At 59.1% G+C, this 23,347-nt stretch overlaps 2 protein-coding genes across 2 annotated transcripts; both read right to left on the bottom strand.

The window, feature by feature from the left end:
- Positions 1-187: 187 nt before the first annotated feature.
- Positions 188-5,948, bottom strand: MYOZ3 (myozenin 3). Its single transcript, XM_052684422.1, has 7 exons — positions 5,787-5,948; positions 4,998-5,073; positions 4,753-4,907; positions 4,544-4,606; positions 4,292-4,436; positions 3,814-3,985; positions 188-1,862 (listed from the first exon to the last, which is right to left on the bottom strand). Exons 2-7 carry the CDS (start codon positions 5,026-5,028, stop codon positions 1,703-1,705), a joined length of 726 nt encoding a protein of 241 aa, XP_052540382.1. The 5' UTR covers positions 5,029-5,073; positions 5,787-5,948; the 3' UTR covers positions 188-1,702.
- A 1,263-nt stretch (positions 5,949-7,211) lies between these two features.
- On the bottom strand, positions 7,212-21,422 carry SYNPO (synaptopodin). The gene is made up of 4 exons (XM_052684413.1): positions 21,333-21,422; positions 17,924-18,383; positions 9,552-11,896; positions 7,212-8,040 (listed from the first exon to the last, which is right to left on the bottom strand). Exons 2-4 carry the CDS (start codon positions 18,156-18,158, stop codon positions 7,318-7,320), a joined length of 3,303 nt encoding a protein of 1,100 aa, XP_052540373.1. The 5' UTR covers positions 18,159-18,383; positions 21,333-21,422; the 3' UTR covers positions 7,212-7,317.
- Between the last annotated feature and the right edge of the window lie 1,925 nt (positions 21,423-23,347).

Here is a 23,347-nt window from a genome sequence, read left to right as displayed (position 1 = left end):
CCTGCACTTCCCTGCAGGAAGGACTGAGCTTTGGGCAGAGCTCAGCAGTTTGGCTCTCATCAGGTGAGAGGCAGCGCTGGGGGAGGCTGGGGCACATTGGTGGGTGAGGAGGGCTGCTGCTGCTGCTGCTGTGGCCCCAGGGTTCCAGGCAGGGCCTGTGAGCGCTGCAGACAGAACTCGGGCAAGCTTTACGTGATGGCAATTAATTTATTTTCTAACCAAATCCTCACAGGTAAGCATTTTCTTCAGCTGATGGACAAAGGGAAGAGAGGTGGGTTTAGAACAGGCCAGAAGTTGTGCGTTGCAGGTTTATAATGTTAAAGGAATAGCCCTTTTTTCGTCCCATTTGCTCATCCCCTCTTGCTTCTGTGAGAAAAACAGCAATGCAAGTTTCCTGCCTGTACGATGCGTTGCTGCAGCAGAACTCCTGTTTGGGATTTCCTCTATGCATCCATGGATCAAAAATATATTTTATCAGCGAGGCAGCTGTTAGCTGCATCTTACACCAAAATTTACTGGTTTAACCACAGTGGTGTAGGAAAAAAAACAAACACTTTTATCCCAATGCTCCTTTTATCACAGGGTTAAATAAAAGTGACATGAAGAACTTGACAAAAGCAGTTGTAGAAAGCGTTACAGGTTTTTGTTAGCGCTCAGCAGGACTTTTCAGGTGCTGTGGATGGCTGTGCTGGGTGCTGCTGTTAGCTGCACGTCCCACTGCCTGTCACTGCTGGGAAAGTTCCTGTAGTCAAATCCTCACCGCTGGTACTTGCATTATGGAGAGGCCCAGGGTTGCAGTAGGGGCACAGCTGTGCTGCTGTTCCTCCCCGTGGATGCTGAAGCTACTCAGACACCCTGGCAGTAGCATTCAGATCTGTGACCTGTGCAGCTCTGCAGTGTGTCTGGTCCAGCAGGATCTGATCCTTACCAGCTGTATGAGGCCAAGCTGACATAAGCTGATTGAAGAGCTTAATTTGATCTTAAGGCATGCAGATAGGAGGAAGGAGGAGAAAGCAACACCTGCAGCTAGCCAGTAGTTTAAGGAAACGGCACAAATTTCCAGCTCTTGACCTTTTCCTCGTCTCCAGGCTGTGCTGAACGTGTGTTGGTAAACAGGCGGCTCGCCAGTTCATCATTTGCTTTTGCTGTCCAGCCTCACGTAACTGCATTAACATGCCTGTGCCTCTGGTGGCTGGTTCTGCTGGAGTTTGTCAGCACTCGGCTCTCGCTGTCCCGAGCAGAACGGCAGCTGAGGAGTTGTCCTTAAGATGGAATTCCTCCGCAAAGGCGCCACCTGTCAGAGCAGCTCTGTGTGTCAGCGAGCAGTGAGGCTGCTCGGTGCGCTGCAGCTGGTGGTCCTGCCATTTTCCAAAGCACGGGGGAGAGAACAGCCTGCTCAGGATTTTTGTGCGGTGACGGCGGTGGGAGCTCACAGGGATCTCCTTGCATCGGCGGTGAGAACTTGGCTGCTCAGCTTAGCGCTAAACGTCCTTGTGGCAGTGACTGGCGTGGGGAGAATTCAAAATGGTCCCAGACCTGAGCTTGTTCAAATCCCATAGAAAAGAATGACAACGTGAGACCGCTAGCTTGACTTTCACCAAGTGCCAGGCAGGAAGATTTCATCCCCTCTCCCCCGCTGTGCAAAGTATGGTTCACTCTAGCGAGAAAAGCATCCGTGGCGATGGGGAAGGGAGCGTGGGTGCTACAGCTCATCACTCTCAGGCAGAACTCGTGCCCAGCCCTGAGGGACTCTGTTGAAGTTGGGCCTGCGGGCGATCACCTCCAGAATGCTCAGGTCCAGCTCGGCAGGAGGCACGTAGAAGAGGTCGCTGAGCTGGGCTTTGTCGAACGGGGTGGGAGTCCTGTGGCACAGAGAGGGTGAACTTAGCACTGCGGTAGATGGTGTGCATGTTTTGAAAGCAATGCGTAAAGCAGCTCTGGGAGCCTTAATTCAACAAGCCCAGCAGCACAGCAATAGCTTCCCAGGATGCTCTCGCACTCTGCTTGCTCAGCAGTGTACTTCTGTACAGAGTGAAGCTGCGTTCAAGTTTGGGCAGGCCAGGGTAATGCTTCTTGGTGTGTGAGTGCTCATGGCTGCACCGGGGAGGGAGGGAGGGAGCCTGCTGGTGCATTTACCACAGTCTGTTTTCATGAGATGCGAAAAGGGGTTACATTGAGAGAGACCCTCTGGTCTACAGGCAGCAGCTTGTTCACAGCTAATGCGTTCTGCAGGGGCTGAGGCTCCTCATGCCGCCTCCTGATCGCTCTAGCACATGTTCAGGCAAATGGCTTTCTCCTGGCCCTCGCTCCACCTCGCCTTTTGGGACGGCTCTTGAGCTCTGACGAACAGGAGGAGCAGCGCGGGGGCAAAGAGCTGTCATCCCTTTCTGGAGAAATGTCGAAAGGGAGCGGGGTGAGCAGTGCCAGCCCCCAGAAAGCCAGGAATGTTGGGTTTGGAGCACTGCATTGGGGCTCATCTATCAATAAGGCAGAGCTGGGAGTGTTTGCTTTGGGTAGCGCTGCGTGAACATGAGCAACGTGGCACTGTTTTGCAACAGCATCCCAGGGAGAAATAAGAGGGGAAAGGTAAATGAGAGGCCGGTTGGGAAGCTGTCTCTGTCCCACTAAGAGTCACTTTCAGAGCTTTGTTTTCACTCTCTCTTAAGGTAGCAAACTTCAGCAAGCTGGCTGAAGGTTTGTGCTTCACAGCATGAAAGCTGAGAAGAAATCAGTCTGCTTTAAAGCAGTTGCTGTTGAGATGGTGAACTTTGCCTTTCCCCGTGACACATGTGAGCTGTGCTGGGATTCACCAAGCTCGAGGCAAGGCTGCTGGCTTCTCGCGGGCTGCTCTGTTCCAAAAAGCATGTTTTTTCTGCAGTTTGGTATTTGATGAACTGAGAAGTGATTTAAAAGCCAACAGCTTGGAAGATCATGACAAGCCCAAGTTGAAAGCAGATTGGCTCTCTTGAATCTTCATGCCTCAGTGAAGAATTAGAGGAGGTGGTGAGAGGCTCGGTGTTAAATTAGCATCAATCTGTATTAAATAACAGTTCAAGGCTTTAAATAGAAAGGCAGCGTGTGAGAGGGGAGAAATGGTGCAGGGTAAAGCATCATTCAGAAACATGCCCTTGCTTGAGTCTCTGTCCGTAAATAAATACTGAGGCAGGAAGATGGGTAAATGCTGAAAGGAAAGAGCCAAGTGTTTACAGCAGCTCCCTGCTGTTACTGCACCACAGCGCTGGAGGTGAATAGCTGGCAAGCTGTGGGCTGCCTCTACCACCAGATCTCCTGAATGGCCACCAAGTGCTGGTAGTTTTTCCTTGGCAGTGCCCGTTCCAGGTGCTAACCTTGCCCCTGCTGTAACTGGGAGGCACGCAGGGGACACAGCAGCTGAGCTTTGCTGGAAGCAGCTACAGAGCACAGAGCTTGCCAGGCTGAGCCACCAGCAGCATGCCTGGAGCCTTCTGTCCCAAACAGGTGTTTGGAAAGGAGCTGGTGACCTCTTAGCACCTTGTGAGAAGATTAACCTTTGCACCCCCGTGCTTCCAGCAGCTGTTTGGCTACCTTAAGAAAATTAGGAGGGAGATTTGGTGCTGCCTGTGCCACTCTTCCACCCACCTGGGAGCTGAGTCTGACAGAGAACATCAGAGAACCCTTCTCCAGGAATGAGAACAAGCCCTCCAAGGTTCAGCAGGTGTCCCTGAGGGTACCCGATAGGATGGATGGATGGATGGATGGATGGATGGATGGATGGATGGATGGATGGATGCAGGTGCCCCAGGCTGGGGTTGCCCACACCTCATCCAGCCTTACCTGTTGAAGTTTACGAAATCCCCATATGGGAGTTTCATGGGCAGCTGGCTCTCAATGCCCACAGCCTTGTCCTTGTCACCCATGTGTCCATGCCACGGGGAGCGGTAGCCCTTGGGAATGGCGGTGACATTGAACTTCTCTGGGGGCACCTCTTTGAGAGGGGTTGAGTACCCTGGTGGAGAGGGTTACATACGTATAAAAACATTGCTGTATTTATATATCCGTAAATCCAAGGGGCTGTGTGGCAACACTGGCTTTCTGCAGACTCCAGGGCACGTGCAGAGCTTGTGGCATATCTGGGATGAGGAGGACCTCTTCACTCCTGGCTGGGGGCTGTCCCCCATGGGCAGGGAGGGAGGGAAGGGAAAGCACAGCATTCAAATCACGTCCTCTGAGGGACAACCATGGTGCACTGCCCATCTGTCCTATAGCACTGCATGGAGATCACAGCAGGGTCAGATTTGGGATGCAAGCTTACCTGGTGCCAGAGAATCTGGATTGAGGACTTTGATCATGTGCAAGACTTTTTCCGTCTTCTTGGGCACCTCGGGAGGCCCACCATGGGGTGACACTGCCACGTGCAGCTCGGAGTGAAAACTCTGCTGGCCCTCAGCGTTCCCAGCCTGTGGATGGAAGGGTTGGGGGCTCAGCCTGCCCAGCTGCCCAAAACAGGGGAGCGAGGGATGCAAGCAGGAACACTTTGATGCTATCTTTGATGCTGTCTACTCACTGTCCACTCATTGGCTGCTCCTTCTCCTCTCTCGGTGCCATGTGAGCCAGCTGGCCCTGGGGGCTGCAAGAAGGGGAGGACAGGGCTCAGAGCTGTGCTGCCATCCCTGTGCTGTGAGTGGGATGTTGGACCAAGCTGTGCACCCAGCCCACTGAGCCACCTCCTGCAAGAGGTGGGGGACACCACCCCCCCCGGAGCCAGGCACACACCTTCCTGTAACCACTGGGGTGCTCAAGGACGAAGCGCTGCATCCGCTTCTGCCTCTGCTGGAAGAGCTGAGAGCCACGGTTGGTGCTCAGGGAGAGCTCCTCCAGCATCACATCTTGTGGTGTGCTCATCTTCTTGCCCAGGTCCAGCTCGGGTGCTGAGGATGTGAGGGGAGAGCACGGATGAGGACCTTGTTGTGAGGATGGGGGTTGCTATCGGGGCTTGGCAGTGTGTGCCCTCTGCTTACCATCTCCAGGATCTGGTTTCATGATGGTCATCGCCTGCTGCCACGCTCCTGGGGCAGAGCTGTGGGATGAGGACGACTGCAAGAGAAAGATGGCCCTGGGTGATGGCTGGGCATGGGAAGCTGCTCCCCACAGTAGCACTAGGAATGCTCAGAGCCCCGGGGATGCCCTACATGTGAGCAGAGCTGCGTTTTTGTGTGCTCACCCCAATCTTTGCATCTGTCACCCCTCCCTCTCACCGCAACCAGAACCCCTTTGGGAAGCCTGGAGTTATCCTGTGTCTGATTTCCTTTTTGTCTTCCTTTAGGGCAGAAATATGCCCAGCACTGCCTGCAGCAAGGCTTCCTTACCCCCGAGCCCCACTGGAAGCAGCACTGTGGGACCTGGCTGTTCCCACCCTTTGCCTCAGCAGAGTTATTTTCAGCTGCTGGCTGCAGGATCTGCAACTCTGACCCCTTAGGGTGAGGAACTGAGGAGCCCAGCCTGTGTGTGAGTGGGGATTCAGGTTGTCCCCTTCCCCTAGGAGCCCTGGGCAGTTCCAGGTCCCCCCAGGTTGTGGCTGCATGGTGCATGGCACGTGGTTCTTTGCCAGTTCTGGCTCCGACGTTTCCCATCCTCAGCTGGCAGCAGCAGGAGGAACAGGGAACCTCTCATTCCTCTGCAAACCTTTTCCTGGCCCTGTCTGCTGCGTCCCATTAGGGGGACCACACCAGGACCCCAAGGCTGGGCTGTCCCCAAGCCTTGTGCACCCACCCGTCCCTTGGCCCGAGCGCGGCACCTCAATCCCCTACCTGGCCAGAGGATTCCTTGTCGTAGCAGGGGCTGAGGATGCCCTGTGGTTGCACTGTGTACAAAGACACAGTGTGGCTTCAGCCAGCAGTGTTGGGTGGCCCCAGCTGGCACCCTGAGCTTCTGCCGCTCGCCCCTTGCTGGGCTTTGGCCGGGATGCCGAGGTCCGGCTGCGGAGCAACGGTTATTTCTGGCTGAGAAAGGGGCGGAGCGGGGCTGAGCCTCCGGGACAGGGATGGTGCCACCCCAGCACCGAGCGGGGCTGAGCCTTGGGGACAGACCCCAGGCAAGGGTGGTGGCTGTGAGCAGGAGGTGACTGCGTGCACTCAGGCACCTGGGGACGGTCGGAAGCAGGCAGGCAGGCGGGTGGGATAGCGGCAGTTTATTTCCGAGCTGGCAATACATGTGCGCGGCGCAGGCGGGGCGCGGTGGCTGCAGAACCCAGGGGACAAAGATGCTTGCTACCACAATGTGTCCCAGGGGAAGGGACAGGGGGACAGGGGCTCCCCTAAGAGGCACCGTGCCCTGGTACCACCCCCCTTTTCCTTTGCTGCTCTCGCTGGTGCCAGGGCTGCACCCTCCCGGTTCCCTGAAGATGCCGCCTTAGCTCTCCCTGCCTCACTCCCCAGGCTCTGCCCTGTAACCGTGCCCATTCCTTTGCCCCCTGTCCCCATCACCACCCATCACTTACCATTGCTGCTGTGCTCCAGGGAGCTCAGCCTGTTGCAGGGAAGCTCCCATGTAGACACTGACCTGTCCCTAAATGCTCACACTTGCATCCAGACCTCCTCCCAGCCTTCTGCAACCTGCACTTCTGCCTTCTGCATGCCTTCATCTCCCCCCGTTGCACTACCCTCCGTCCCTACCATGTCCCTCCATGGGGACAGGGATGGGGACAATGACAGGGGTTGGCGTTGGCCCCCTCTGCCTGGGCAGTGGGAGGCAACATGTCCATCGTCCCCTTGGCATGGCAATAAATAACTCTGGATATCTTCGTTATCACTAAGGAAGAATTTAGGGGACATTCTTCAGGAGGGGATCAAAAGTGAAAAAAGAAAAAAAAACATAAAAGCGAGGAAGATTTGGAGGTGGGGAGGATAAAACATTCACTTCTCCTCCCCCAAAATCTGGTTTCAATTGAAAGCAGCCGGGCTGCCAAGCAGGGCTGGGCAGGGTGACCCAACCGTGCTGTGCCACCCCCAAAAAGCTGAGCCGTGGGGTGCCGGGCTGTGCCCCCCCAGCACTGTGCACAGGGATGGTCCCACTGCCAGCTGCCCTGTGCCCAGTGCTGAGCACGCAGTCCTGCCCCCGAAAGGTTAGGGTGGTAAAAATAGCTCTGAGCCACGGGGCTGTGGGCAGGCAGGAGGTGTCTGACCCCGGAGATACGTTGATAGGGACGAGGCCACCCCGTGCACCCCCAGCCCACAGCCTCTCCGTGCCTGGGGACCAGCACCGAGGGCGTTGTCTCCCATCCCACGGGTAGCACCGCGGGGGCTGCCCCGTCCCCAAGCGGTGTGCGTAGCTGGGGCTGCTCTAAGAGGTGCAGGGGGCCCCCGACGGTATCCCCCCCGCTTTCAGCCTCAGGCTCCCGCTCCAGCCCCGCGGACACAGGTTGAAGCTGTGGATGCCCGGGCTCTTGGTTCCCGAATCTTCGGAGTCGATGGAGACGTCCGAGTCCGTCGGGGACCGGGAGCTGTAGCGCTTGGCAGGGGAGCGTGCGCCCACCACCGGCGATGGCAAAGGGCTCTTTGGGGTGGGGGACGGCCCGGCCGGACTGGGTGGCAGCAGAAGCCGGCGGCCCTCTGCCCAGGTGGCTCGGGACACCCCGGGGGAGGCACAGGACCCCTCTGTGAGGGGCGATTTGTGCGACGGCGAGGGGCTGCCCGGCGCAGCCAGCACGCTGCGGGCCCGCTGCGGGGCAGCGGCTTTGCACCCCTGCGGCAAACCGGGGGGAACCACGGCCGGGGGGGTGAAGGGCCGGGAGCCTTCCGGCCCCGGGGGTTTGGGAGAGGAGCTCTTCCTGCGGGCTGCGTTGATGATGTTCCTGGCGAGCCGCGCTTGCATCTGGCGGCTGGCGCGGGGCTCGGCGTCCTGCCGCTGCGGGGACAGAGAGCGCTCGCTCCAGGGCGGGGACCGGGGCGGCCCCTGCTCCAGCTCGGGCACCGAGACGGGGCTGGCCCAGCCGTCCTGGCTGCCCTGGTGCCGCGCCAGCCGCGGGGTCCAGGTGGGCGAGGCGGGGAGAGACGGCCGCCTTTCCTGCGGGGACAGAGAGTGCGTTAGAGTCCCCCGACACTGCTTGGAGACCTAGCAGCGGTGACGGGGAATAATGGTGAGAGGGGAGCAACTCCAATGTTCCCTCCCAGGGGGCTTTTTTTTGAGACAGAAGCAAAGTTCCATTGGTGTGGGCACGCGGGGACACCTCTGCCCTTTGCTGCTGCCACTGCCCATGTAGATGGGGCTATTATTGAGCCACGGAGGGAGGCCAAGCCACAGTCCATCACTCTTACCCAAATACAGAATCACAGAATGGCTTGGGTTGGAAGGGACCTTAAAGATCATCTGTTTCCATGCATGATCCAGGGTCTCACTATGTGCTGATTCACCAGAGCCCCCGGTGCCAAGCTTTGCCGCCCCGCAGCTCCTCCTGAGCCAGCAGGAAAGAGAAAAGACAGGTTTGATAGTGCACGTGAGTGTATTGAGAAAGAGGAAGGGGGAAAAATGCAGGAGAAATAAAAGCACAGTTGAAAGGCAACTTGTTAATGCAGAGAGCAGCAAGAACCCGTGGTACTCCCTGTCTCCACCAGGCACCTCCCTGTCCCAACCTCATCCTCCTGCTGTGCAGGATGGGTTTGGCACGTGCCCATAGGATGTGAGGAAGCCAGCATCTGGGCAAGGGGCACGTCTGCTGGTGCATCCCATGGTCAGAGCTTGAGCTGTCAGGCCCTGCAGATGCCTCCAAAGCTCCAGCACTGAGCCCTGCCCATGCAGTCCCTCAGCTCCTGGCTATGCCAGCCCTGCTAGCAGCCCATTCCAGCACTGAGCTGCCCAGCTGCAGCAGCATTTGTCAGCTGGCTGCTGCCAGGCTGGATCAGGCGGAGCAGCTGAGAGCCTGGCATAGCACAGCAGCATCAGTCTAAGCAACAAATCACCCCTCTGGACTGGAGGGAGATGAGGGAACACTGGGATGTACAGGGACCACAGCGTAACCCCAGTGCCACCTGCATGGTGGGGAAGAGGCTTCTCTCTGTGGTGTGACAGCAAATAGAGACAGATCCCAAAGGTGCAGCAGAAGAGACAGGAGCAGGCACAGTGCGGTGGGAGGGCAGAATGTCCCCTTGGCCACGCTTTGGTTCGGAGATCTGGAAGTGCAGAAGGCGAGAAAAGGATCGAGGCAGAGCCAGAGTGCTCCATAAAGTTTCCAGGCAAGAGAAGAGAGAAAGCCACGGAGGTGCTGCGGGTCAGCCGTGCTCCTGTCCATGCATTTTGCTTTGCAGACTCGGCCCCATTCGGCACAGACACACAGCTCCCATTGCCCCACTGGGGCTCAGCATCGCGTCCTCACCCCATAGCACTGCCCTAGGGTTGGGCTCTGGCAGCCACTGCGCTACTTCATTTTGTCTTTCAATTTTTCGTCCCCCTTTCACAGGTCAGTTTGGCTTTCTGCACCACCCCCCCTGTGCAATGCTCGAGGGTTTGGCCAGCTGGAGGGGAGCCCAACATCTGCCCGCGTTCGCTCTCTACTTGTAGTAAAAAGAAGGCTTCCACACCTGTGGCTCGATCCCTGCGTTCCTGGTGGAGTAGGAGGGTCGAGGCGCCTGGAAGCCACCCTTGGCTCGAGGGGAGCGCCCGTGGCACGGCGATGCCAGCAGCAGCTCTGCACCACCGCCTCCGGCACCGTGAGGCATGGGCACAGCCCCGGTGCTGCTGGGGAAAAGGCTGGAAGAGGCCCCGTGTGTGGTGGGAGGTTGCCAAATGGGGGACGGAGGCAGCGGGGAGGTGGGGCAGGAGGTGTGCTGTGGGTAGGAGTAAGAGCTGGGAGGTGAGGGTCTGGGTGGTGGCATGGACCTCGCTGGAGCTTTGGACGGGGAGAGGATGAAGAGCGAAGGCTGGAGCTGGTAGGGCTGGTGCTTGGAGAGCTCCACTTCGTTCTCCATAGGGTTGTTGCCGTAGAGAGAAGCAGGGGGGGTTTTGGAGGGCTGGGAGGGACTCCTGGTGGGGTGTCTGGAGACCATGGGTGACAGGCAAGCGTTGGCATCGTACTTCCAGGAGGGAGGCAGAGACATGGTGGGCGATGGGGAGCGCGGCAGCTCGGGCCGGGAGGGAGCCTCGATGATGAACTTCTCCATGCGGGACTGCCGGCGGGCAAAGAGCTCAGCCCCCTTCCCTCTGGCCTCGCTCAGGTTGTGGCTGGGCTGCGGCTTCGGCTTCGGCTTCACCATGGGGGACTTGAGGCAGGAGGACCATGCTGGGGCATCATTGGGCACCGGGAGGGCCTGCACAGGCCTGGATGTGCTGGCGGGGACAAAGTTGGCAGCTTCAGCCCCCAAAGCAAAGGGCTCATCCTCAGCACCGGGATCCCCATGCTCCTTCTGCTTCTTCCTGATGTCTGCGCTCTGCACCAAATCCAGCAGGTCGGGGTTGGGGCCCAACTTGGGCTTCTCAACAAAGGTGAACATGGACTTCTTGTGGCCCCTACGTGCCGCCGACTCCTCCAGGATGCCCGTTTTGGGCAAGGGGAGCACCGCCGCCAGCCCATAACCGGGGCCTGGCAGCGCCTTCTGCTCCTCAGGGGGGTACAGGGTCGAGTAGGTGGGGGGCGAGCGGACCCTGCTGAGCGGGGGTGGGCTGCCCAGCGTTTCTGCATAGGTGGGTGGTGGGGGCTCAGCACCAGGGTCTCGCTCCGGAGGCTGGCTCAGCCCAGGGGCTGTCTGGGTGCCAAACGGCCGCGCCGTGCGGTTCTTCACCGGTTTGGGTTTGGCCAGGGTGAGTTGGACCTCGTAGTACTGCCTGCCCTGAGCCCCGCTCTGTGCTCGTGTGGCTGGGGGAGCCATCCCTGGGGGTGTGCTGGCCGTCACTGTGGGTATGTTGGATGTCACCACCGGTGCACTGGATGTCACTACGGGTGGACTTGCTGTCCCCATGGGTGCATTGGCCATTCCCGTGGCTGCCTCGGCCATCTTCATCGGTATGTTGGCTGCCACCATGGGTGTGCTGGCTGTCCCCATTGGCACGCTGGTTGTCACTATATGGGTGCTGGCTGTCCCTATGGGCATGCTGGCTGTCCCAGTGGGAGTACTGGCTGTCACCATGGGGACGCTGGGTGTCCCTGTGGTTATGTTGGCTGACACCATGGGCGTACTGGCTGTCACCACAGCTGTGTTGGCCACTGCCACACCAGTAGGTACACTGGCTGTCACCATGGGTGCACTAGCTGTCACCACAGGTGTACTAGCCATCCCTATGGGCGTGCTGGCTGTCCTCACGGTCATGTTGGCTGTCACCACAGGCATGGTGGCTGTCCCCATGGATACACTGTCCGTCCCCACAGGTGTGCCGGCTGTCCCCATGGCCGTGCTGGCCGTCCCCATGGGTGCATTGGCTGTCACTACAGGCGGACTGGGCACCTCACCATTCTTCTGCTTAGGAATGCACATGCTCTCTGGTGGGGCAGGAGTGACTACTCTTGTCCCCAAGCTGTCCTGTGTCCCCTGGACCCCTCCCACTTCACTCTCCACCTTCTCCTTGTGCACACCATTGGCAGCAGCCAGTGCCATGTTCTCCTTCAGGTAGATACTCAATGGGACTTGCTGAGCCTCAGTAGGGGACTCCCGGTGAGATGCCACGTTCTCCTTCTCCCCCAGCGTCCCCTGGCTGCCGTGCCCCTCGCCCGTCTCCATGTCCCCTCGCTGTGTCCCCAGGCTCAGCGGCAGCCCCGTGCCATGCCCTGTGCCAGTCCCAGTGAGCCCGTCGATGCGCTGCCTGCGGCGGTGGAAGAGCAGCACGCCCTTGGAGCTGGGGCTGGGTGCCGTGGTGAGCTGTGCCACGATCCTGCGGCTCCGCGCTTTTGCCTCTTTCAGCTCCTTCTCAGAGAGGCTGGAGCTGCGGGAGAGACCTGGGTGAGGAGAGAGAGGGGCAGGGGGTTAGCAGGGCTCAGCCCCTCCTTGGAGTACCCCCAGCACACCGAACCCAGGGATGCCTCCCCTCCAGCCCAGCCTTGTTGCAGCTGGGTGCGCTGCCTAATGCTGCATAGACATGTTCCTGCTGGGAGTAACCTCTGAAGCCCAGAAGACAGCCACCGTGAGGCAGATGGGACCATTCCTCCCACCCAGCAGGGCAGAGGGGAGCGTCCCTGCGTCTCACTCCGCAGGACAGTTTATCTCCCTGGGCTCTGCGCGCTGATCCCAGTGACCGTATTGGAAAGGAATTTCTCAAAAGGCTTCAGGAGGTTTCAGGTTGCAGCTCACAGGATTTCAGCCCGCGGCTCAAACACACACAGGGGCAGGGAATGCGTCCCTCCAGCCCTCTCCCCACGTGATGATGCACAGCTCCACAAATGCAGGAGAGCGAACCCGGCCTCATCACTTTGCCATAGGACCGGTGCGTGTGAACCCGGCAAGTACGTGTGCAGCAACACGAGATGGCAGCAGCCGACAGGAGCTGGGCAGGATCCCGACCCGACACGCAGCCCGCAGCAACGCGCCAGCCCCATTCCTTCGGAGCCTATGAAAGTGCTAAAAGCGGCCGGCCGCGCGTCTGCTAACTGCGCTGAAAGTCTTCCGAGAGCCGCCGGGCTCCTCCAGCTCTGGCCAAAAGGTCAGGGCCAAAGCCCTTCCCAAACACCAAGAGGATGTGGAGCTGCCGGGAACGCATTTTCTCGGGGTGAGCCATTTCCTATGAGCGTGCCCTGAAACGCCCATGGCCACTGGGAAGGGCAGTGCCACCAAACAGCCCCCAGCGCCCTTCCTCACGACGGGGTCCACGCATCGTGCCCAGGAACGCTGCCACGAGGGCCCCATCCACACCCGGACAGAGGTGGGTGGCCGATCCCAGCTCCTCTGGGCGCAGGCAGCGTCCACTCCCCTTCCCTTCATGTGTTTTTCATTTTCTTGCCTTCTGTGCTGCTTGGGAGCCTTCCAGGATATTTTAAGCGATGGTTCAGCCTACCAGCGAAGGAAAGGATGAATGACTAAGCCAAATCCTTGCAGAGAGCTCGTGGTGGGGTGAGAAAGCTGCTGCGAGCTGGGCATCCCCTCCCCATCACCCTCCATCCCATCCGCCCATCCCTCGTAGTCACATCTGCAGGATGTTTGCAGCCATTTGACCCGCTCATCTCTCGGCCGGCCTGGAGGAACCAACCGGAGAGGAGAAGGATGGACGCGCCAAGCTTTAGGGCGGCCTAGCAGTGGGATTTAGTTGTGCCAAGAGGAGAAAAAGGCAGAAATACCATTGCAAACCCTCCTGGAAGCGACGAGCCCATCCGCAGCGGGCGTTCCAGCTCTCCCCGTCCGCAGCCGGCATTGTTGAATGCGACATTTCTATTTGCTTTGGCGGCGGCACAGAGCAGGGAAGCGGCTTCCTGTGGCCGGGCTGCCTGGAGGGCCGCCAGCCCCGCGGCTCCCGCTCCTCCACTCGCCCTCACCGTAGAGAAGTGGGGAAACGGGGCTGAGGAGCTGTTGGGAAACAAGCCGCAGGCTCCAGATGTCTGCTCATTTCACGCTCCGACCCAAGCATCCTTGGAGGCCGGGGCCGCCTATGAAGCAAAGATCTCAGCAGAGCTGTTCTGGAGCCTCTCCTTCTTGCTACTGCCTTTTAATAGCCACCGGGGGGCTGTGGGGGTGTCCGCGGAGCTGGAGGGATGACTCGGCCTTTGGCCAGGGAAGTCCTGGCTTTGGCTAACTGCCGGCTGAGCCCCACACCAGCACTGGGACCTCACAGAGTGGTCCTGCACAGAACCGGCCTCTGGCCACTGATGGAGCCCCGGCCAAAGCTCAGCTCCAAGGGCTGAGTGGCTCTTCCTTCCTTCCCACGCTGCTCGCCATCGGGCTGCCGTTTGGGAAGGAAACGTCTCCTGCCCCTGAGTGTCCCAGCCTCTTCCAAGAGCAATGAATCAGCCCCGCCAGCGCTCTGACCCCACGGCAGGGACGTCCCTGAGCGCTGTGATCCTGCAGAAGGAGGTGCAGCATCACTGGGATCCTGTGTGTGCAACCAGCCACATGGGCACCTTGAGCATCGTATCAGTGCAGTGCACTTTACCTTGGCCAGAGCAGCCTGTAGCTCTGTACGTATAGATACAGACCTGTACCTATGTACACCTACTGACCTACATAGGCACTTGCTGTATTTCCAGCAACAGCCCCAAAGCTCGATGTTTAACAGCCTCTTCCCAATCTGTCAGCCTTCCCTCTGCTCTCTCCTCCAGAGTGAGGGTGATGAGTGTGATGAAAGGCATTTTCGTAGCCCTCTTTTCCTGGCCAGATGGGAAAAGCCCTCCTTCCAGCTCAGCTCTCCATGCCAACACTGGATCTCTTCGCACAGGGATGAAGGGTGAAACACATCCGTGGGATTACACAGCAATGACAGAAGACAGTGAGGTGGGGGCTGTCCCTGTGCAGGTCTGGGTGTGACAATGAGATGTCCCGGTAGAGATGGGGGAATTGCATCCCAGCCCCACTCCCGGCTCACACAGGATGCTCAGGTGCATCACAGAGGATGTCACTCCATGCCCAGCACCAGCCCTATAGAGCTGAGGGGCATCCAAGGCCAAGAGAAAGATGACAAACCTCAACTCCACCACCTTTGCACAGACCCCTAGCTGCCCCCAGGCAGTGCTGGGGATGGGGAACCCGCTGTTTGCACCCAAATGCTGAGGGCTTTGGACACGGAGCAGGTTTGGGGCAGGGAAGCCAGCTGGCCCTCTGCCTGAACTACAGCTGTGCGGGGCTTTTTGCAGAGCACACAAACGCACACATTTCAGTCTGCTCTTCCCTCCAGCTCTCAGTTATCCCAAATAATCTGCTGCCAGGAAAACAAGAAGGGTAGCGCAGGCAGGCAGTCTGGCTGGCTGGGAACAATTGACATGCAGAGATTAAAACACGACAATTTTCTGCCTCATTCCCAGCTTCCAGCACTCCTGGTATAAAAGCTCCATGAAGTTTCCATCAGTGCTGGCCCTACAGACCCTAGAATCCCCAAGCTGAGCAGTGGAGCAGCCCTGTGCTGCCAGGCAGGATCAGAGCACGGGGCCTCTCCTCTGCCAGCAACAAAATCTGGCACAGCGAGAAAATTCGATTCGCTTGCAAGTTCTCCCTGAGCTCCGTCCATGAGGGCTTTGCTGGATTTGGAGCTGGTTTCTCCCCGCTGCCCTGTGCTGCTCCTGGCTCCCAGCCGTGCCTTGGCTGTGCCTGGCCCTCAGCACCCAAACTTGCCCCACTTCTACCTAAAATCACCCCACAAGCGTGGGGCAGCAAGTCATAGGGCTGCCATCTCCCACTGGAGGGAAAGTGGAGAAGGGGTTGGGTATGGGACCACTGGGAACATCATCGGGTACTGCTTGTGCCCAAGGCAGAGCAAGAAGGGGACCGGGGCAAAGTGGTGGCCCTGGTGTGTCCTTTGCCCGTGGAGAGGAGAGTGCATGAAAGGAGAGATGCAGAGCTGAGAGATGCGATCCACCCCAACCCACGGACACAGGCACGGACACGCGTGGGACTCATTTCTATAGAGACAACTGCAGCGCAGCGCACCCCAGTCGGCTCTGCAGCAGGGAACACCCCCGGCTCCCCGCAGCCCCAGCTCCTCGCATCCCTCTCAAACACCCCCCCCGCCCCGATCCCTTCATCCTCATGACCCCGCTCCCTGGCCCAGCCTCCAGCCGACCTCCCCGCCGCCCCCCGCTCTCCTCCCGCTTCCCGACTCCGTCTCCCCCGGGCCTCCCGAGCCCCGCTCCTACCCGCGGTGCCGGTGCCGGTGCCGCCGCCGCTCGACTGCACCAGGGGAGGAGGCGGCGGGCAGGAAAGTTGCAGCGGCTCCGCCCTCGGAGCGGGCCCGGGGGGGCGGCGGGCGGGGGCCGGGCGGGCCGGGGCCGCTGGGGGTGCCGCTGCTGGTGCCCGTACCGCCCCGGTGCAGCGGATCGCACCGCACCGCGCGGGATGCGACGGGACGGGGCCACCATCCCGGTAGTGAGGGCGGCTCCGACGGCTCTGCCCTGCTCGTCGCAGCCCGGCTGGATCTGACCTGAGCAACCGCGAGAGCGGCCCGAGCATCCCTTTACCCATCTCTCAGCACCCCCTAACCCAGCCCCGAGCATCTCCTTACCTCCCTGCCTTCCCGCCAGGAGCACAGTGGGGTCACGCTGATCCTGAGCCCCCCGGCACGATGGTGACAGCGCTGGGACCCATCTGCAGCACGCAGAGCCCTGAACGCTGCTGCGCTCCCCCTCTGTCTGCACCCCCGGATGAGCTCCTGGCCTTATTTTTTGCCTTTCTAATTTCCTTTCTTCCTGCTGCTCTTTGCTTTTCTGTGTTTTTCTGGTTTTTGAGGGAGCCTGGTGCTAGCTCAGCATCCCCCAGGGAGCGAAACCTTCTGTTTATTTGCACGCCAGACAGAGAAACCAGTCCTGCCTCCTGCATCTCACTGCTGGTGCCTCTACCCGGGGCTCCCTGAGAGGTGCCAACCCGTTGGGGCCGCTGGGCCGGATTACAGCCAGGAGATGGGGCTGGATGGGGCTGCTGACCCTGCAGGGTGGGTGCAGTGGCGATGCTCTCCCTGTACCATTCCTGCAGGCATCGAGGCAGGGATGAATGCACCGACTTCAGAAATCGACAGATAAGGAGAAAAGGAGCAGATCCCCAACACCTCTAGGGGATGCTCTTGCAAATGCCTCACTGCAAGGGTAGCCCTACTGCTTGGCTTTTACCCCAGCTCCAGAACCAGCCTGGCACCACTGACCCACAGCGTTATTGTAGGGCTGTTGCCAGGGCTTGGGACCCTCAGTGTCATCCTGCCCAGTGGCTCTGGAAAGTCTGACAGTCACGCAGGCAGCGGATGGCAGTGATCTCACTCAAGGGGAGGAGAAAACGGGGCAGACAAACGCTTTCCAGCAAACCTGTTGAGTTACTTTAAATTCCAGGCTGGCAGCAGAACTGCTGGATCGCTGCTCAGGATAGGAAAATGCTGAGCCCGGACAGAGCTGGGCCTGACCTTTCCCCACTGCAGATCCACCATCCCAAACAGAGGGAGAAATGGGAAACGTTCTGAGTCCTTCTGCAGCCATGAAACGCGACGCTGCACGGCCGCACTGAGCCAAGAGCTTGGCTGAGGTTCCCGCCTCCAAACTGTCATTCCTTCCCAGGGGCTGCTGGTGTGAGGGCGAGCACTGCCCCAACATAGATGGGTTTGGGAAAGCCCATTTGGAGTCCCCAGGGCGAAGGGGCTGCTTTGGGAAAACTACTCCACAACATCACCTGAGGGCTCATTCCCAGCGGGGATGTGGCACACCTGCCATTGCAGCTGAGATAACAGCTGGTGGGGGGGAAATAGAGCAGTGGAAGCAGGATTTAAAGACGGGTCCCATGGCTGCAGGGAGGAGTGGGAGTCAGCATTTCCCCCTGGGGCTGCTGTAACCCCATCTGGGTGCCTACGCTCAGGTCCCCATGGAAGGCAGGCTGTGAAACAGGGCTCTGGAGCAAAGCAGTGTCAGGGAGCATCGCAGGGAGCGACCAGCCTGAAATAAAGAGCTTAATATCTAAATGGGGGCCTGAAATAGAGATGGCCCAAAGCCACATAGCAGGAGCATCCATGCGGACTCATCTCCCATACGCAGCACAGCTGTGCCACGTTCTGGGTGAGGAGAGATGCCCAAATCCCACAGAGTGCCCCAGGATCTGCCTCCAACCCTAAGGTACCCCTATGCCCTGCTCAGCTCTTGGAGACTGTGGGAACCCACCTGCTCCTCTCCACCCCTCCTCAGGAATGACACAGATTCCTCTGATTTTTGAGGGCACTGAGGTCATCCAGAAATAAAAAAAGCCCCAGAGCACAGCACCCACTGCCCTGGATGGGAGGAATCCCAACCACACTGTTTGCTGGGATACTGCAGCCCCATGACGCTGAGCTGCTTTACAGGAGGAAAAGGGGTCCTTACTTGCTTTCCTGGGCTCGCTGGAGGGAGCGATGAGGACGCGCTTGATCTTCACCAACCTCCACTCCTGGCTGGGGTCGTCCATGAGGCTGGCTGCTGTTGGGGGCAGCTGTGAGGCAGGACTGGGGGCACAGAAATCTGAGGAAGCTGCAGGCTCGGTGTTTGTGCTGCCTGTGGGGAGCTCAGGGTCCGGGACGTCCCCGCTGTCGCTCTCCTGTCTCAGCGGTGCCTTCAGCATCCTGCTGGCTTCCTTTCTCCACTCTCAGGGACAATGCTCAGTGACTCCAAAGATCCAACTGGCTGCTCACGGCCTGAGGCCTGGCTCTGCTCTGGAGTTGTCCCCTTCCATCTGAGGAGGAAGCAGGCACAGTCTTCACTCCTCAGTCCCTCGCTCCGTGTCTTCAGAGCAATGTCACCAAGGAGAGTTCTGCGTGTTTTTCTCTTTTCCAGCCCAACAGAGGACCTGTGCAAAGGAAAGGGGAACACTGAGCAATCCAGGTGAAGGATGGGGCACCTCACCCCTCTGCTCCAACCCAGGGCTGTGTTTGGCTCACGCTGATGCTTGCTCAAGGCAGGAGCCCCAGCTCCCACCTCCATCCTGCACCCGGCTCACAAAGCCGGGCCGTGTTTAACCATTGCATGACTCACAGCTCTGGGACAAGCGCCGACAAAGTCACTTCCCTCTGTTCTGCCGAGCAGAAATACTGCTGAGTGATGAGAGCACACAGCACTGCAGCCAAGAGGAAAGGTACGGGTTGGGAGCAGGGATCAGCACGCGGCACAGGATGCGGCTCAGCACTGTGGGGAAATTCCTGCACGCTGAGTCCAGAAGGGTTCTGCACGACCCAAAGCCAACCCCATTGCCTGGACTTCAATGATGCCAGCAGAGATGGCTCAGCACCACGTGTTGAGCTCAGGATCTCATCCTGCACTTTTCTCTTCTGAAATCCCTCCTCCCGCCACTATTCAATGTGGATTTGCAGAGGGATCCCAGCTGGGCAGCTCCCACCACCCACACTGAGCCCCACATGCTCGCAGGGACCATCCTGAGCTCTGTGGGGCACTGTGCATCACTGCTGCTGTGCTGGAGCAAAGGGTGCTCAGGTGGGAGGTGAGCATCCAGCTCCCAGCCCTGTGGGCCCAGAGGCTGTGAGATGGTAAGCTGCTCAGAGCGCAGTGTGGCTTTGAAGCCCCTCCTGCAGCAAGACCCTGCAAGAGGAACCTGTGCTGCTCCTAAAGGCATGAGCTGCAAGTGGTGCCGGGGGAGGGAAGAGTGAAAAATACATGGAAATATCCCTCTGTTCACTAAATCTGGCGGCAGGAACACCTCTTGCTCTCTCCCCTCCCACTCAATGGGGTCTGACATGCACCCCCCTCTGCCTTCCTCACAACCTGCCACCCCTCCCCATCCAAAAAGGAAAACTAAAGTTAACTTTCCACCTCCCACACACAGATTTTTGGCAGGCGCTGCTGGCACTGAGGCTGCCAGCACTGCAGAGAGCCCTCCTCCCAGCTCTGAGCCCCCCCACACCCTGCAAGAGGATGTGGGGGACACAGGGAACCCATCCTACTCCCATCCCATCGCAGGCACGTGGGCAGAAGCAGCGTCCCAGTGGGGCTCCCCTGTCCAGGGATGCTGCCTCATGTCCCCATCGCCACTCTCCACTCGGTTTCCATCATCTCTCAACGAGCCCAGGGGGGTAAGCAGGGGGGCTGTGGTGTGCAGGCTCTCGGGTTTCCCCAGGTCACACAGGTCACTCAGACAGGACCCCGCTGCCCAGACTTTCAGTCCCCAGCTCTGGTCACAAGATCGGCGCCTTCCCTTTCCAAAATAGACTGAGTGCAACCCATACATCGGGGGATTTTTGCACCTTCCCTGTGCCAGCAGCTGAATGTCCCATGGGGGCAGCTTAGCACAGCCTCTCCTCTCCAACACTGCAGCTCCTGGCACTGGGGACCCTCGGACAGAGTCTCCTGCACCATTCCTGCACTGTTGGCACGAACCATGAGGCAAAGAGCCCCCAAACCTGCTGCTTTATGCTGTAACGGGGCATTTCTCAGGGATCCTTTGGCACCGACCCTGTGAAGCAGAAGGCCAGGATGGGATGCGTCTCCAAAGGGCAAACCCCTGCAGGACCCTATTGGACCCTATTTCTTTAAGGGAACGCTGCCCCCACAACTGATACGGAGATGTCCCTGTGGTGTGGCTGTCACTTGGAGCTGTGCCTGGGCCACCCTGTGCCCGGCTGCTGTCACCTCTGCTGCAACCCAATACCACCCCAGGCTCCCTGCGGTCCGTCGCTGCTGGGAGCTGCCAGCACCATTCCATCCACCCCAAAACCCCACTGCAGCATCCCCAAACACTGCTAGGGCTGCATGGGGATGTGTGGGCATCAGGGCTGGAGGATGCTCCAGGGCAGGTTGCTCTGTCCCCTGTCCTCCTCAGCAGGGCCATCAGAACTTACCATTCTGCCATTCGCAGCACCTCGTCTATGACTGCAGGCAGGGCAGGACCTGCTTAGCACTGGGCAGCCTGTCCTATACACTGCTTCCCTGGGGACCCTGTGAGGGCAGATCCCAGCCTCCCTTCGTCCCCCACGCTTCCTGGAGGTGAGGACAGCACCACCCCAGCTGTCAGGGGCATTCTTGGGGCAATTTGGAAGCAAAAAGCACCAGGTTTGGTGGAGATTTTGGGTGCTGTGCCACCAAGGTGAGACCAAGGTGCCACCGAGGTGCGTGGCAGGGATCACATCTGGGAGCATTTGGGGACCGGGGCCACACGTGTGAGACATAAAGCAGCACATGTGTGAGTGCATGTTCAGCACTCAGCCCTCATCCTGGCAAAATTGCTGTGCAGTCCAAACGAAGCTGCTGAGGACACATCCCAGCAGCTCAGACAGCCCCTGGCCCAGCCCGGCTCTCCCTGTGCTCTGTTTTCTTTCTCTGCTTTTCTCTCTTAACCCCTTCAGGATCCTGCTGGATTGGTGCAGTGGGGCCACACAATCAAATGCTGCACGGCTCCTGCATAGCCCTGGGGACTGTGGATGGGGATAGGGACAGGAGTGGGGGCAAGGGCGGGGGCAGTGGGACAAAAAACAGGGACAGAGAAAGGGATGGGGATGGAGATGGGGACAGAGACAGGGACACCGCTGCTCCCGTGGGTGGCTCTGCCGCCTGCAGGCACCCCAGTGCTGCTCTCCCTGCTTCCCCCAGCCTCTTTCCCTCCCACCCTTTGGTACCCCATGGTACCTCCATCCCTTGGGGAAAGCCCGGAGGCACCCAGGCTCGCCGCGCTCATCTCTTCCCCCATCCCCACCATCCCCATTCTCCCTCCGAGAAGCAACCCCCCCTCTGCAGCCCTGTGGCCACCCACCCGGGGGCCCTGGCCACACTCCGCACACCGTGCCCATACCTGTGTCCCCATTGTGCCCATACCCGGTCCCTGCCAGCAGCTCAGCTCAGTTCTCTTCTCCTGCTCTGCTCCAGCCGCTGCGGAGGGCAGGGAGAAAAGGGGGGAGAGGGGCGGGAGGAGGGGAGCGGGGAAATGAAACTTTAATAGCACAGAGCCCCTTTTGTTTCCCGGCATATGGGATATTTCATACATGCTGAAGGCATTAACCACCTATGTGCTTCTAGGGCCGGCGGCAGCAGGGAGCGCAGCACAGCTGGAGGCGGCCCCTGTCCCCCACATCCCTTCTTCTGGGGGGGGGACTTAATTGCAGCTCCCTGTTTTAGAGACACACTTGCAAGGAGGGATGAGAACAGGGGGGCTGTGGGACCCCTATTAGCCCCCCATTGCCCTCTTGCCTCAGAGACACAGTGAGGACAGCCAGTCCTGCGGCGCTGTGACTTGTGCCCCATCTCACCTCACACCCCCAGGCACAAAACCATCCCCAAGAGCAGCAAGGCTGGAAGACACCCCTGGTGGGTGCCCTTGTGCTGTTTCCCCCTCCATCTCCCTCCATGGAATCCCTTGCCCATAAATCGGAGTGACATTGGCAGACCCTGGCATGGCGCATCGCTCCCTCTGCCCCTATAGGAGGTGTCAGCCCACGGGACGCCAGCCCGTGGTAAATTGGTACTTTGTGCAGTGTTGATCCAGGCGCACACTAATTTGAAATAAAAAAATAATAACGCAGCCAGTAAAGAGCCTTTATGGCTCTTCAGAGCTCGTAAAGCTGCGGTAAGGGGCCGGCGGGCTGGGGGCAGCTGGGAAAATTTATGGCAGGTTTGGGTGAGTTCAGCATCACAACTCTGCAGGGCCGGTGTGCCGGGCAGGAGCCAAACAAGGGGGCTTTTTTGGGGTAGGGATGGGGGGGCTGTGCCTCCCAGGGACCGTGCTCACTGCTCACCAACCCAAATGCCCCAAAGGATTTCCCCAAACCTCCTTTCAGACTCATTTTTAATGGCGGACAGATTTTGCGTGGGGATGCTTCTCAAGGCTATGGGATGGATTCAGGCTGCACTACCATGGACCAAAGCTGCTTGGACCCGCATGGGCCTGACGGGCATCCCCACTGCAATCCCAGCATTGGGCAGGAAAAGCTGGAAGTGGGGCGGCTGTGAGAGCTGCAAGAATTGGGAGAGAATGGGAGGAAGCTGTCGGGTGGGGACCGTGCAGAGGAGGCGGGCAGTGGGGAAAGGCATTTTTCCTTGCCAGCGTCTTGGCTGCTTCGGTGTGAACTGCTATAAATTCGCTCCTTATCTCTCAGACCATTTCATGTTTTCATGAAAAGAAAATAGTCTGCAGGAAAAAAAAAAATGCTCGCTGATAAAATATCCCTTTGGTATTGGGAGGAATGTGAAACAGCTCTAATCAGAGCGGGGCTGGGGCTGGGAAATGGCCGAGACGGGGCCGTGCCCCGGCGGGATCAACCCAAGGGCGTCCTGGGTGGGAGCTCCATACGCACAGCACTGCCACATGCCACCCCCCTCCTAACAGAGCTGTGCCCCCATCGTGCCCTATCTCGGCACTGCCACCCCTTGGACTGCACTGTGCCCGTGCGAGGTGCTACACCACTGCCCCACGTCCCCTCCGGCCCTGTCCCAAATCTCCGCATCCCCCCTCTCTGCAGAGAAACGCAGGCACAGCCGGCGTGTGGAAATAGGATGTGCGTTTCGGTGCCAAAACATGCACAGACGCACATGCCAGAAACGTCTGTGCCGCCGCACAGAGCCGCCTGTGTTTCCCTGGTTCGCACAAGTGACTTTTGTTGGAAGGATTTGGCCCTGCTGAGGGGCTGCCAGGCATGGCTATGGTTGGATGTGTGCCCCCTGCATCCCCTCACCCATAGGTCCTTAGGGTTCAGGGTGCCGGTGTCCCCAGTCCTGTCCTGAGCCCCACAGTTGTCCGGGGCTGCGGCACAGCCCCATTTCCAGACAGTCCTAGCTTTCTCTGAGCCGGAGGTGGAAGAAAGCCTCTTTGTT

The sequence above is a fragment of the Tympanuchus pallidicinctus genome, unplaced genomic scaffold (genome assembly GCF_026119805.1).
Source record: "Tympanuchus pallidicinctus isolate F22 unplaced genomic scaffold, pur_lepc_1.0 scaffold21, whole genome shotgun sequence".
NCBI classification, from domain to species: domain Eukaryota; kingdom Metazoa; phylum Chordata; class Aves; order Galliformes; family Phasianidae; genus Tympanuchus; species Tympanuchus pallidicinctus.
Note: the sequence above shows the minus strand (reverse complement) of the source record. Positions and strands in the feature narration are given on the sequence as shown.